Genomic DNA, 15,528 nt, shown 5'->3' with positions numbered 1-15,528 from the left:
GTTATTGTCTTCGACCGTGATTAAACATTAAATTATCCCATTTCTTGTCAGATACATAACGAAGGATAGAAAAAAGATATGACTAGATGGCAAATGATTCGTGGCTAATTCTAATGAGAATAAACATTTGTAAATAGTTCTGAACACACATGCAACTTCTGTTAGATTATATCTTTTTTATTTAATTCAACATGTTCATAGGTAGAAACATTCCTATTGTTAGTTTTAGCTTCTCGTTTTGCAATATGAAACGTGAGAACCACCATTAAGATTGTACATAAAAACATTATCACTCCAAACGCTAACGTCTGGTGCATGAACATCTCGTATCCGTAGTGTTCATAAAGATATCCCATCACCCAACCGTAAGCCATCGCTCCAATAGAACTCCCAATCAACAAAGCTGCAGTTGCTGTTCCTGTTATAGAGATAAAGAAGTTTCCCCAACCCATACCAGATGGATACAACGGAGAGACAAAGATTCCCATTGGTACTACCAATATCCACAATGACATTTTATTATCACGTGCAAATATTTCTAACAATATTGTCGTCAACAATAAACCGGACGATTCCAACACTAATAGAATACGGATTGGAATGATGCTACCGAAAAGTAATCCAGCCAACCTGGAGGCTGTGTAACTGATTGCAAATATGGTATTTAGAATGGAACCATCATCTCCGGAATATTTTAGATTATCAATCGAGTAACTCCGGAGAAATGTTTTAAACATGACTTCTCCTCCAACTGCATTGAAGAAATAAAAGATTAGTATTCCTATAATCTCTGCTCCAAACAAACGATTTCCATTTGCGCATGTGCCTGTGTCAATCAGTTTTAACAATTTTCTAAGTTTATTTTCTGTCTTAATTGTGTTAAAAGAAAATTGTGGTATTTTGCGATAACAAAATTGGTAAAACAAAAATACAAAAGAGACAGATGCAACAGTTAGGCTAGTTATTAAATAAGCTGTTTTTATTCTTGATTCTTTTGTATATTGAGTTGAAGCATTAAAGTCAAGTTTCGGGTAAGTCAAACATGTCGTTGTTATATTCCTGGACAAACTAATGGAATCGTTTACATGAGATGGTTTTAAAACAGCCAAGAATGGATTGGCTATTAATGGAATGATGAATGCTCCAATACCATATCCACAATGAAGAACATGCATTGGACCAGTTGATTTTTCCTTCCATAAATTAAAGATAATGATTTGTCCAGCTGTGAAATTAGAAATAAAATAAATGTTTACGAAAGTGCTTACCGGTATTGTTATACACTTTCCTAGTTCAGTCGTCAATTATAAATATACAATATTAGGTCAATGTCAGGAAAAAATAAACTATTTTATATGAGGCTGAGAAACTGGGAAAGAACCTCGCCCTTTCTCAGTTTTAGGCCTAGTACAAAAAAGTTCATATTTTTATGACATTGACCTAATATTGTTTTTAAACTGCAACTTAAACATGTTAAAGTAATACATTGATTGCTTTTTAAATCGTAACATAAATGTCAAATTTCCATTCCTTAATGGACCCCTGATTATGGAGAAAGTGTTCCATGATGAAATTGGCATTATACAAAATATAGCTATGTTTCTATATTTAGGAAATGAACACTGAAGGTGGTAGCAGTATTAAGTTCAGTCTTTTCCTGTGTCGTATGTTTGTTGTTTCTTTTTTTTTTGGTTTAAGCTACTAATATGCTATTGGTCTTTATGGAAAGCAGTGCAGGGACTTCGTTACTGACTTTCATATTTGATCAAGTGCTCATTTCGGATCTTTGGTTATAACTGTTTGCAACTATAAATTGATTTAAAACTTGTATAGATTAAATGGTATTTAAGAGATTGTTCTATCGTATTCAGTTGTGGTGTCATTGATGTATACATTTTGTTTTCTATACAATTGTTTTAGTCCATTTAATATCTAAGTATAGACCCTAGTCCAAATGATTATAACGTCTGGCAAGGATGTCTTCTGGAACAAATATGGAAGGCGTCCCAGAAAAAAATTAAGATAGCCTTGCCAGAAGTCATAATTATTGGAACTAAGTAGACCCTAGATATTTAATTCATATATCATATCTGTGTATAAACATAGAGGTCTATATACGTTATTACTTATGACAGACGTAACACGTGATCTGTAAAGGATAATATCTACATGTCAAAATACATTAAATTGACCAGATTAAGCAACCGGCTATCGTGAAAAATGTATTTGCCAAATGCTCATACATTCACTCCTGCCAAGTCACTCACTGAATATAAAGTCATCCTGACAAACACATTCATTGAAGAAAAGGAAAAGAGATTGCAATATAGCCCCCCTTCCGCGACCCACTCCTAAAATGAAGGTATAGTTTGTTTTTAAGCATTGCCAATGATAACATACTCACCTACGTTTTGTAATCCTGCACACATACCTCGAACAAAAAACAAACCCCATAAAATTATAAAGTACGACGAATAAGGTGTAAGGAATGTTGCTAGTGCAGACACAAGCAAACACAAAGCTATCATCAAGTCATTGAAATGTTTGAACATGTCCACCAATGGCCCACCTATGACTGCTGAGACTATATAACCAACTCCAACACCCAATATTGCTCTGGAGATAACTTCATAATTAGAGTTTGTTAGAATAATTAGGTCATTTAATGTTGTATTTGTTATCTCTTGTTGCAGTCCCTACAATTATAAATATAAGTAGTATATAGAATATATAAGTTATTCAGTATGCACCACATCTTTTCTGTTATTTCGTCATAGACAGAAAACAAATGTTAAATCTCAATTAATGTGCTTTTACGTCTAAATCAACTACTAGTATTCCAAAACAACCTGGAACTAGCGTATTTGCCTAACTATATCGGGATATAGGTAGTCCGATCTTAACATGTTCTTGTGATTTGTTTGCAAACCGGTATTGATAAAAATAAACAAAACATGTCGTTCAAGACTTATTTAAATCTGTATTTGGATAAGTTGACGCAAGCGTACGATTTGTATTGCGTCTTACACTTTTAGAAGCAAATAATCTTTAACTACTTTATTAAAATATTGTGTAAACACGTTAATATGAGCTATGAAAGTCAAGTGGCTCGAGCATTTTTCTGAGTAAATTTAAAAAAAAATTCAAAGAAACATTTTTTACAGTGGTTTAGCTTTCATTAGTCTTCACTTTACTATAGATTAACAACTTTTGGTTATTTATTATTTAATCAGAATATTAACTGAAGGTGGAGCACGAATGCACAGTTAATTTATTATATTGATGTGTCGTTTGTATGCAAAAGTGACATTCCTTTGTATTATGTGTCGATTCGAAAAAGTCAATCTAAGTTATGCGAGTATTGTCTCCCTTTAACAGGTTCATTATTTTATAATTAAATATAGGTTTAAAATGATTACATACCAATATAAAGAACCGTTCATCGTTTTTGAAAAAGACTACAAATCAAAGCCGCATTATTTAACTTCCCTTCATGATTGTATGATTAGGAAATTAACCAGAGTTATCTAATATCAATCACAGAGAGGGACAAGCAAGCAGTTTTTAATTGTAGCTTATTTAACGTTTAAACAATTTTCCACTATAAACGAATGTTACTTTATACAAATATAAGGACTTTGTTAGCTAAATCTACAACTTTTATTAGATATTATGAATTTTTATTACAATAGATTAACATACTGCTTGAACGACGTGTAACAGTATGTTTGCGTTCATTGGAGTGACGCATTGCAAGTACTGCACTTTTGAAATTGTCCAAGTTATTCAAAAGGGATAAACTATTCTTTATATTTGTGACGTACAAGGAATTTAAAAATATGTTATAACAAGTAAAATATGCCCTTTCATAATTGCATGTTAAGGATGCAAAAACCAGGCAGTTTTTAAAGTATATTAAACGAAACATTATTGACAGTGTTGGAAAAATAATATTCCAGGCCTGTTCGTAATGGAAAGATCATATCGGTCCTTTACAGATTTTCTTTATTGCAAAACACATTTAGTACTGTTTATAATATGGCTATGAAGTATATGTCAATCGAAAACAGTTAACTCAAACAAATTGCTCACCATTACTTCGGGAACCTTCGGTTAGGACGGGAGTACAGTTTGTTTCCATAGAATTCCCAAAGGTCAATCTATATTTTTAAACCTTCTGATATAATGTTTTAAATTATTTTGTTCTAAACGGATCACAAACACTCATTCATTCTCAATTCTCACTTTTGATTTTATTATGCCATGAGACATGCTCCGTTATGTTATAGTTGACAAAGTGTCATAATTTGAAAATAGACTTATCATTATAAATGCTCACCAGTGCAGTCCAAGATATTACCAGGAAAAACGATTTCAAAACTTTTTCTGTGATTGTATAATCCGAAGATAAAAATCTGTTTTCTGTCGATTTGCCTTCGATGTGTGACATCTGTATCATAGGAAAGGGAAGTAGTTTTAATCTCCAGTATAATTTACTATAACAAAACAGTAACCTGGCAATCATAACAGCTATAAGTCACAATAATTTTATGAAAACTCACCACAGATATTTGATTTTTAGTTTTGTATGAAACACATTTTGTATCGTCTACATAAGACTCAGAAAATAATGTGTGTATCAAGCATTTGATAGGCCAAATCAAGTACAACATCAAAGAATTTATAGTTATTGTGTTTCCCTTGGTTTAAGTTTGTAACCTATATTTTGCTTTCTCTCATTTGATTTATGACTTTTAAACAGCTATATACTACTTTAATAAAAAACTGAAAAATCGTTTTGGTATTTCAGAATCAACAAATTTTTGAATGAAAAGATTTAAGAATCAATAGATGTTATAGCCTTGTACATGCACGCTTTATAGTTTCATTTAAAAGACAATTGACATTGATGAAGTAAGCTAATAATAATAATGACTGATTATTCAACAAAGCAGAAAAAAAGGGGACGAAAAATGGCTGACCCGAGAGCCACATCTCTTGCACGTAAAAAACACCCTTGTAGATTTCGAAAAAGAGTAGGTAATTACGGCTACAAGGCAGCACTCGCACCTGCAAAGTGGAAAGGGATTAATATAAGTTGCAATAGCTTGTTTCCCAATCCACTATAAATAAATATGTTTAGATTAGAACCAATTTAAATCCAATGTCAACTAAATTTGCAGTCAAGGAAGGTCAGTCTAGTAAATTCACTCCAGCCTTTCTTTACATAGACATCCCCTAAATACCTATTAGGGAATAATGTTGAATTTTAATTTGAAACTTTTTTTCTTGTAGATCTACCACATATCACTAACACCTTTGACATACAGAATGTGGTCGACTTCCGTTGTTTCCAGATCTTCTTCGATTTAAAATCTGCTTTCCAGTTTCTTCCTCTCATTTCTAACAAAGCCATTTAAGGCATCGGTGGCCGTATGGACCAAGTAGTCTAGTTACTGTATCAGTAGCCTTTCTAACAAAGGCATCGGTGGCCGTGTGGACCAAGAAGTCTAGTTACTGTATCAGTAGCCTTTTTAACAAAGGCATCGGTTGCGGTGTGGACCAAGTAGTCTAGTTACTGTATCAGTAGCCTTTCTAACAAAGGCATCGGTGGCTGTGTGGACCACGGAGTCTAGTTTCTGTATTAGTAGCCTTTCTAACAAAGTCATCGGTGGCCGTGTGGACCAAGGAGTCTAGTTACTGTATCAGTAGTCTTTCTAACAAAGGCATCCGTAGTCGTGTTGACCAAGTAGTCTATTAACTGTATCAGCCTTTCAACACTGAAGTTGTGATCCCGCACGTGGCTGGTGCATGCGTCTCCAATCTCAAAATGCATCATTAACGTTAGCAAAAAAGGAAATCTATACACAATTAAGAGTAATAATACACAAACAAACCTTTGAATCTTCTTATTTACAAAATGCATATGACGAATAAGATAAAAACCTATATACAATGTAGGTAAGATAAATAAAAAAAATATATAAAGAAAATTTTATCAATTCATACACACGTATAAGGAGTTGTCGTATAAGCTTAAATCGTTTTAAAAAATAGATCAAGAAAACTTAATCAATTCATACACACGTATAAGGAGATGTCATCTTAGTTGAAATCGTTATCTGTCTGTACTGACCATATTAACTTCCACATAGATCGAAAACACAGTACAAAACATTGATAACAAACACTAGTATATCACACTCCAGGGAATCACATAATCTAATGAATAAGTCGACTGGGTAGGCGTTTCCATGTTTGCATGAATCACCCACCATCAAAATCATCCGCCCTTTCTGATATTATATTGACCCGTGACTAACTCGAAACGTGGTTATATTAGTATATATACTAGTATATGTTTAGTATTGCCGCGCTTTGAGTTCATGCATATCTCATGTCATTTGAATATAAATATATATATCTTTATAATAATAACAAAGAATCGCATTAACTTTCTATCGTTCTAATTTATATCTTCATATGTAAACCCAAAGATAGCGTACAAAGCTATAGCTTGTTTCAAAAGAGGGACGAAAGATACCAGAGGGACAGTCAAACTCATAAATCGAAAATAAACTGACAACGCCATGGTTAAAAGTGAAAAAGATAAACAGACTAACAATAGTACACAGGACACAACAAAGAAAAAAAAGAATAAACAACAAAGTAATGAAATGCCGCTGACAAACGATCAATCCCAAATCTTGCTAAACCAAACGTAGGATGTACCCAATCTAGTAATCTGTTAAACAAATATTTAAATTTCCCACTCTTATACTTATATACAGGAGAATGAAAAAATCGCTTGACAACATGAATTGTATGATAAAATTCTGTAATAAAATTATTCACATCATGTAGAATAGAGTTAAGATCTAGCTGTATCTCATCGTATGCATTCTCATACTTCAAATTACTTGTTTTTCAAATTGACAACCTATGTAAATTCAAAAGACAGAAGCTATTATTCATGTGTTTCTTTGTCTAATATGTTCTTCTGTTTATTTGTATTGTAGTCCTGTAATGTTATGTTGTCATTGTAATGTTATATTTAACATTGCCATTAAAGTGCGCGGTTTGGCATGCCACAAAACCAGGTTCAACCCACCATTTTTTTCTTTAAAAATGTCCTGTACGAAGTCAGGAATATGGCCATTGTTATATTATAGTTCGTTTCTGTGTGTGTTACATTTTATCGTTGTGTTTCCGTTGTGTCGTTTGTTTTCTCTTATATTTAAGTGTGAAAAAACTCTTCATCTGAATCTGAATCAGAGTTCTCAGATGAAGCAATGGAAACAACTTGGTCATCAGTAGTGATTTCGTTTACTGTCTTATAAGAGTATTAAACCTTATATATTTTAATACTGAAGGACAATCGTTCTACATTTATCCTACGTCGAGAGTTCTCACTACACTGAGGGTTTGAACTGGAGATGGAAGTAATAGCAAATAACATATTACGACCTCGATCATGTTCCTATCTTATGATAAACTAGTAAACTGGAATATCGGAGTCGGGTTTTGAAACAATAACATGAGGTTGTTTACCCCACTTGTTTTCTAATTTATGCTGCCCTCTAAACGATACATTTTTAAGTAGCACTATATTACCAGGCCCCAGTACTGACTGTCTGACTTTCAGATCATATCGCGTTTTATGACGTCTTCAAGTCCTTTCGGCTGATTTTTCATCTGTCTTTAGGCAAACTGCAATGGGTTTTTTTCAAATCACTCTCATATGCAGTATGATCTTATGTAACAGACTGGTTTGGGTTGCCTATAAAAGCGTCAATGACAAGCCACGGGTGCCAACCAAACATCAGATACTGTAAGCTGTATCCAGCTGTATCGTGTTTTGTAGCATTATAGGCATATACTAACGGCGCAACATACACTTTCCAATTAGATTTCTTTTCGTCACCATTCCCTTGTGGGTGATACGGCTTAGTGCGATATTTTTTTTTATACCTTCTAGTCTACACAGTTCTTGGATAACCTTACCCTAAAAAAAATCCCCTGTTCACTGTGGACTAAAGATGGGAAAGAATAGTGCTGACTAAAATTCTCCCATAATGCTTTAGCTGTAGTTTTAGCGGATTGGTTTTTCTTTGTTTTAGCTTGAGAGTACCTCGTAAAATGATACGTACTGACCAAAATATTTTCATATCCTCCCTTTGATTGCTGAAGAGTTAGAAAATCAATACAAATGATGTCCAAAGCGTAAGAGTAACATATATTAACCAATGATGCTGAAATCCTGCACTTCGACTTTCTGAGTATGCAGTTCTGACAGTTTGAAACTTTCCTCTCTACGTCTCTATCAATACCTGGCCAATAATATGGTGATAAAGTACAATCGCTTCCCTGATGACCTAAATCGTTATGAAGAGCAGTCAGTACTAGCTCACAGTAAATAGAAGGAAATACTAGTTGAAACATAACTTTATGATTAATGTAGCTTTTCCTATATAAAACACAGTTTGTTTCCCCATTCTAGCAGTAATTTTCGGATCCGTTTCATAAGACATCTGACGCTTAGTGAGTCTATGATCAGTTAAATCAATGACCCTACTTATGCATGGATCTTGTCTCTATTCATACATCCGATCTATATCAGCGAATTTAGATGTATCGGTCAAAATCTCGCTATCGCTGTCTATAACCTGAATATCATGAGACAAACATATAGTTTCGATAGCAGGATTGGTATCTGGTGCTAATACTATTGATTTACAAATAGCCTTAACTACGTTACTAAAAACTTCTTTACAATCGGACGGAAGTCTAGAAAAAGCGTCAGCGTCAATATTTGACTTGTCTGTTCTATACACAATGCTGAAATCATAGTTTGTCAGAGCAGCAACCCACATATGGTAGGTAGCCTCTAACTTAGCTTTACCGAGAACGTATGTAAATGGATCATTTTCCGTTCTAACAGTAAATTTGCTACCAAAGAGATAATCATGAAACTAATCAGTTACAGCCCATATAGGCGCCAAAAAATCTCTTTTATGGGCTTGATATAATTTTTCGGGGCCAGGTAGGCTACTATAAACGTATGTTATCACTCGTTCTCTACCCTCCTGTTATTGGTACAAGACGGTACAAAAACCGGTACCACTTGCATCAACGTTTACAAGGAAAGGTAAAGAGAAATCTGCATAAAATTATGCAAGAACTGGTGGGTTTGTCAACTTTTCTATAATAAGATCAACAGCCTTCAATTCCTCGGTACCCCATTTCCATGGACAAGGCTTTCTAGACTTATTCCGTTCAGACCCGAGATTTTTCTAGTTACTATAGTATCCAAGAAATAGGTCATTTAGACGCTTTGCAATTTTAGTGTAGTCTCTAATGAACTTCCGGTAATAGGAAGTGAAACCTATAAACCTACGAAGATCTTTAATGTTCTTTATAACAGGACAATTTTGGACTGCTATAACTTTCTCTGGGTCGGTTTTGATACTGTCTGTGGACACTATAACACCAAGATATCTAATCTCCTTCTTAAAAAAAATAACATTTCATACAAGAAGGTCTCTAAGTTTTAAGCCGTGGTGTATTTGACGACTACAAAAAGACTCGATCTATCAAAGTGATCATCTATGTTACGTGAAAACAACACAATGTCATCCGATAATACCAAGCATTCGCGTAAATACGCTTCTCCCATGCATCTTGTCATCAACCTCTGAAACGACGCTTCTGCGTTTGTCAAAGGTTAAGAATGTACGGATCCCACAATTCACTTCCATAAAGAAGGACTGGTTTAACATAGGAGTCAAAAAGTTTTAATGGCAAGTTCTTTTATTATGTGTACAATGAAATTTATGTTTAATCATGAAAATTACTTTAAGAGCTTTCTTACTAAGATCTTCAACTGCAGTACTGAAAGAACCTGGTGCTTTCATTACAATACCTAGGTATTAATACTCTTAAACACTTTTGAGAAGATTTTGCTCAAAATAAAAATAACATTCTTTCAATAATTTACCTGATTTATTAAATACTGTTATTTGAGTTGGTTCTATATTTAATGATAATTGACATTTTCACAATAAAGTTCCAATGAGGATAAACAGTTTTGTAGCCCTTCTTTGGTTTGAGACATTAAAATTATGTCATCTGCATACATTAAACAATTTACGCTTGTATTCCCTATGCCTACTGGATCAAATTTCTTATCAAGATATCCTGGACAGACATTCATCATGTTCATAAATAAATTGAAAAGAAAGGGAATCAGTATACACCCTTGTTTTACACCAACATTTGAGAGTATGGAATCAGTTAGTCCGGAATCTAGTTTAACTTAATAGTTAACACATGTTAATATATCTTTGATTAAATGGTAAATCTTACCCTAATACCTTGCTCATAAAGTTTAGAAAAGGGAAAAATCCTCCGAACTGTGTCAAAGGCTTTTCTAAAATCAACAAAACAACAATATAGATATTTGTGTGCACTAAACATGTTATCCACAATAGATTTTAATGGATAAACATGATCAATTGTTCTGTTAGCTTTTCTAAAGCCTACTAAGTATTTGATTTTTACATAGAATGTTGTTCTCAGTTACAAAAAAAAATCTACTCTGTTGCATAAGATCTTTACCAACAACTTACTTAGGCAACTAGATATTGCTATACCTCTCTAGTTACTTGGATCTATAACGTCTCCTGCTTAAAACAGAGGTCTATTCATACTTTCTGTCCAACTACTAGGTAATAAAGATGATTTCAAAATATTGAAAAGTTTGTAAATACAAATCAACACATTCACACTAGAATGTTTAAGCATCTATTTACTTATACTATTACAGTCAAAACCTTCACTTGTGTTATTCTTTAAAAAAGTTTATAGCTTTCAACACTTCCTGCATATTTATAGCATAATCAAGTAAAACATTATACTTTGAAGTAAATCCTCATGTTCATTACTACGATCTACATTTAAAGGTTTATCAAAATAATTATGCCATTCATCAGAGGGAATATTGGAACTCTGATCACTGATGTCCTTGATGATCAACTATGGACACATTCTTGTTTTGATTATGCATTTTAAAGTGTAAGTTTTCCGTCCTCAGTTCGGTTCTTTATTTTATAACTCAAGATTTTATCTCTTGTCGTACCACTCTCAGAATTAAGTGATCGTAAATTGCAATTTGAAACAAGAATTTTTTTAAGTTATAAAAGTATTGAAGCAATTTCTAGTGAAAATGAGCGAACAAAATTTACTGATTTTGAAAATAATTTTTTATCTGAAAATCAAAAAGATTTTTTTTTTTTTAATTCGAAGTGACAGCAGATCTAAATTCATTGTTTTGTGATATAGCGGGCGAGTAAAATGATAAAACCTGAAATGAATAAAAACATAAAAGAAAAAAAGAAGTAAATAAAAAAAGGGTAATTTATGCTATTTATGAACAAAGAAAAAATTGTCAACTCACTTTCAAGCAAAGTAGGAAAAGATCCATTTGATAGTAATCTAAAACAGAGAGACTTTTATAACCTAAATCTTTAAAAATAAAATGTTGAACAAAAAAGTGTGTATATATAGAACAGTTGTATTTTAAACTTTCAAATACCCTAAAGAGCAATTCCTCAGACTTTCGGAACATTTTAGGATCAGTTCAAGATAACGATGAATACCAAAAGGGCGATATGAATGAATAACGTAAATAAATTTATAAAAACTATAAAACCTGTTCAAGATAAAAAAAAAAAAAAAAAAAGTGTTGATGAAATAAAAATAAAATAATATAACTATAAATCATGTAAAAGGTAAAATCACAAAAATACCGAACTCCAAGGAAAATTCAAAACGGAAAGTCCCTAATCAAATAGCAAAATCAAATGATAAAACACATCAAACGAATGGACAACACTTGTCATATACCTGACAGGCATTTACAAATGTAGAAAATGGTTGATTGAGCCAGGTTTTATAGCGTTAAACCCCTCACTTGTATGACTGTCGCATAAAATTATATCATATTTACAACGATGCGTAAATAATACATATATAAAAGGTAAAATTTACAATAGGGGTACAGAAGTCACCACCGTGTCACAATCTCAATCAGAAAAAAAACTAATATTTAACAAAGAAGCATATATAAAATTTAACAACCACGTTCATTTTTACTTATTTTCTATTTTAAATCAACCCATAAAGGATTGATAAATTTGAAGTCCTGTGACTGAATGGCTAGGATAACATCAATTCTAGTGCAGAATCGCGTGTTTGACGTCTGAATGTAAACATCACACAGATTGAGATATAAAATAATTTTGTCGTTCAAAGTATTTTCAAAATTATAATAGAACAATAAGATAACGGCATTATAATAGAACAATAACATAATGACGGGATGTTCAAAATTACAGAACCACGTCATATGTACCAAAGAAACACAAAAGGTCACACGTACAAAGCACACCAGCAAAAATTAAAGATAATACTAACAACACATTGACGGGATGCATAAGTACCGAGCCACGTTAAATGGATTTCACAAAAAACAGACCAAACAGAAAAAGTAATATTAACAATAGAACAAAGATAAATAAATGAAAGTTAACAAAAGAGTCCAGTCTCGTACAATTCTTCGACGGAGAAACCTATACCAATAAAGATATTTAACTTCATATTTGAAACTAAAATTCATCCAGCACAGTGGCACAAATCTTATTTAACTATTCTTCATAACTCTTGGAGTATCTCTTGCCCATCTTATTATAATGGATTAAAGAAAATGTATTATAAAAAATATTTAGTGCTGTCCTAAATCATTTAAAAGAGAGGCTTTAAGTTATATCTTTAATGAAAGGTAAATATTCAACGCTGAGATTGGATTCAGAATAGATCACAGAACCTTAGACAGTATATTTATTTAAAAAAACTATTAGTTAGCATTCGGTGTTGACATAAATATCAATTATATGGTCAATATTTATAAACTTCCTGTTTAAAAATTATGAATTTTTCGACAAAACTAAGGATTTCTTATCCCAGGCATAGATTACCTTAGCCGTATTTGGCATAACTTTTTGGAATTGGTGGTCCTCAATGCTCTTCAACTTTGTACTTGTTTGGCTTTATAACACTTTCGAACTGAACGTCATTAATGATTCCTATGTAGACGAAACGCGCGCCTGGCGTATTTAAGACATAATTAATGCAAGCTATACTTTAGTGTGTTTATTTTTTAGTTTTCTATGTTGTGTCATGTGTACTATTGTTTGTCTGTTTGTCCTTTTCATTTTTAACCATGGTGTTGTCAGTATATTTTCGATTTATGAGTTTGACTATCCCTCAGGTATCTTTCGTCCCTCTATTATTGTAGTTTTAACATGGGTATGCATTATATTCGTGATTATTTTTGCCCGAGAGATAGTGAGGTCTAAAATAAAACGAATATGATACCTACTTATATTAAAACTACAAAAAAAGTATAACTTGCATCAATCATTTCGATTTTGATTAGGTCAATTAAAGTCATAAGAAACCTCAAATTATAAAAAAATATGCACATGTTTTTTATAACTAAATGGATAGTTTTCACTATACAACGTATGTACATATACTTTTTTCTGAGGAAAATTCTTCAATTTGTCAACATTTAGAAGAAGTTTTTTTAATTGCTGGCTTCCAGGAAGCAATTCGCCGACATATTTTCCGTATGCATAGTGACCTCAGCGTAACCGTCCTTTTGTTTGTAAACAAGCAGACGGCTGGCAATGTGATTTTTCAGAGGAAGTAATTTTGAACAGCCAGCAATGAACGGTTGTCGTATCTAGGTCAAATATGTCAATGTCGAATTGCAGCACATTACAGCCATTATAATTGAATTAATAACAACATGTTCATCATTTTAGAGTTTGGAAGTGTTTTAAGTCAATGAAATATATTAAATGCATGATAATTCGATAAATTTAATTATTCTACAGTAGTCAATATACGCATGTGCAAACAAATTTTATTGTGATTTAGAGTATGGTTTTATTCACAAAGCGAATTAAGTACGTCATATTAGATAGACAATAATAGTGCCTTGACTTGACATACCAACGATATAAGGATGAGGCTTAGAAACGGGGAAATGCGAGGCTGTGCCGAGCATTTTCCCCGTTTCTGGCCGAATCCTTATATCGTTGATATGTCAAGTCAATGCACTATTATTGTCTTTATACTGCAATCTAAAAAAAAATTGTCAATTGTTGTTTAGTGTGTTAATGTTATTTATTTGATTTAAATATTGGGGAAAATCCCCCTTTAAAAAGGCCTCATATCACACAGGACGAGAAATATAAAACACGATGAAATGTACATCATTTATCTGTTGAAAACCGCAATCAATGGTGAACGAATTCGTTTGTTTACAGACTAAAGTATCAACATAAGCATAAAACATAATGATTTATAGGTAGCAAACAAAAAATATTAATAAGTGAAATAAGTTTTCCCAAAAATTGTAAAAGAAACAAGTTTGAGTCGTTAAACGCATCGTTGTTTACATTGGAAACAAGAACAGGTTGAAGAGGTCGTATGAATAATTAAATATAATTTCAACAATTTCTATTTAAATATTCATGAGGAAAAGTGATATCAGGTCAGTGACTGTATATGACATAGAAATATACGGTCAACGCATTTTGACTGCTCAAATAGAACGAGTGCAGTATAAAATAAATTATAAGTCTGGTACTACTGATAACTATCAGTAATTATTATACATCAGAATTAAACAAAACTTTTGATATGCATTATACATTTATATTATGTAGGGGAGAAATGGAATGCTTTTTTAAATTGGCATAAAATTGAGTAGAGAAAATTTTCTTTAATAAAATTAAAATAATCAATTTCCTTAAACTGAAACTGATCAATCTTTGTTCAATCTAATTTTTATAACTACAAATAAAGAGTCCAATATAAGTTGGTTCAAAAAATTCCTTTCATTTGCTGTTTATTTAATTAAATACACTCAGAGAGTAAAGAAGGTCTTCAAAACATTGTAAATAATCCGAGTATTTATAAAGGCAACAGTAATATACCGATGTTCGAAAGTCATAAATCGATTGAGAGAAAACTAATCCGGGTCACATACTAAAACCGTGGAAAACACATCAACTTCAAGAGGAAGACAACGAAACAACAGAAACACCGAAGTGCATCAAAAACCAAAACAACAATGCAACACATACAGAAATGAACTATAATATAATAACTGCCTTTTCCTGACTTGGTACAGGACATTTTAAGAAAAAAAATGGTGGTTTGAACCTGGTTTTGTGGCTAGACGAACCTCACGCTTTTATGGCAATGTCTAATATAACACTAAATGGCAACTTTACATGACAGGACTACAGTATCAAACAAAAAAATCAGGACAGAGATACATACATAAATAAACATTACAATAGGACATTTCGGTATGCTAATAGTTATCAAAGGTACCAGGCTTATAATTCAATACACCATACAAAGAACGACAAACAAGTACAAAGTTGAAGAGCA

At 32.5% G+C, this 15,528-nt stretch overlaps 1 protein-coding gene across 1 annotated transcript; it reads right to left on the bottom strand.

The window, feature by feature from the left end:
* Window positions 1-161: 161 nt before the first annotated feature.
* LOC139500108 (sodium-dependent glucose transporter 1A-like) lies at window positions 162-9,914 on the bottom strand. Its single transcript, XM_071288847.1, has 6 exons — window positions 9,855-9,914; window positions 9,394-9,509; window positions 8,605-8,949; window positions 4,340-4,496; window positions 2,405-2,696; window positions 162-1,225 (listed from the first exon to the last, which is right to left on the bottom strand). The coding sequence occupies exons 1-6, from the start codon at window positions 9,912-9,914 to the stop codon at window positions 162-164; spliced, it is 2,034 nt and encodes a 677-aa protein (XP_071144948.1).
* Between the last annotated feature and the right edge of the window lie 5,614 nt (window positions 9,915-15,528).

This window comes from Mytilus edulis, chromosome 13, assembly GCF_963676685.1.
Source record: "Mytilus edulis chromosome 13, xbMytEdul2.2, whole genome shotgun sequence".
Lineage (NCBI taxonomy): Eukaryota > Metazoa > Mollusca > Bivalvia > Mytilida > Mytilidae > Mytilus > Mytilus edulis.
This window is presented reverse-complemented; position numbering and strand designations above follow the sequence as displayed.

Bases quoted from the DNA above. Each gene is read 5' to 3' on its own strand.
- LOC139500108 (XM_071288847.1), bottom strand. From the start codon at position 9,914: ATGAAAGCACCAGGTTCTTTCAGTACTGCAGTTGAAGATCTTAGTAAG. The intron at 8,950-9,393 runs GTTTATAGGTTT...TCTCTTTGGTAG, and splicing joins AACATTAAAGATCTTCGTAG to CAAATTTACTGTTAGAACGG. The intron at 4,497-8,604 runs GTATGAATAGAG...GTTTTGTTATAG, and splicing joins TTCGCTGATATAGATCGGAT to TAAATTATACTGGAGATTAA.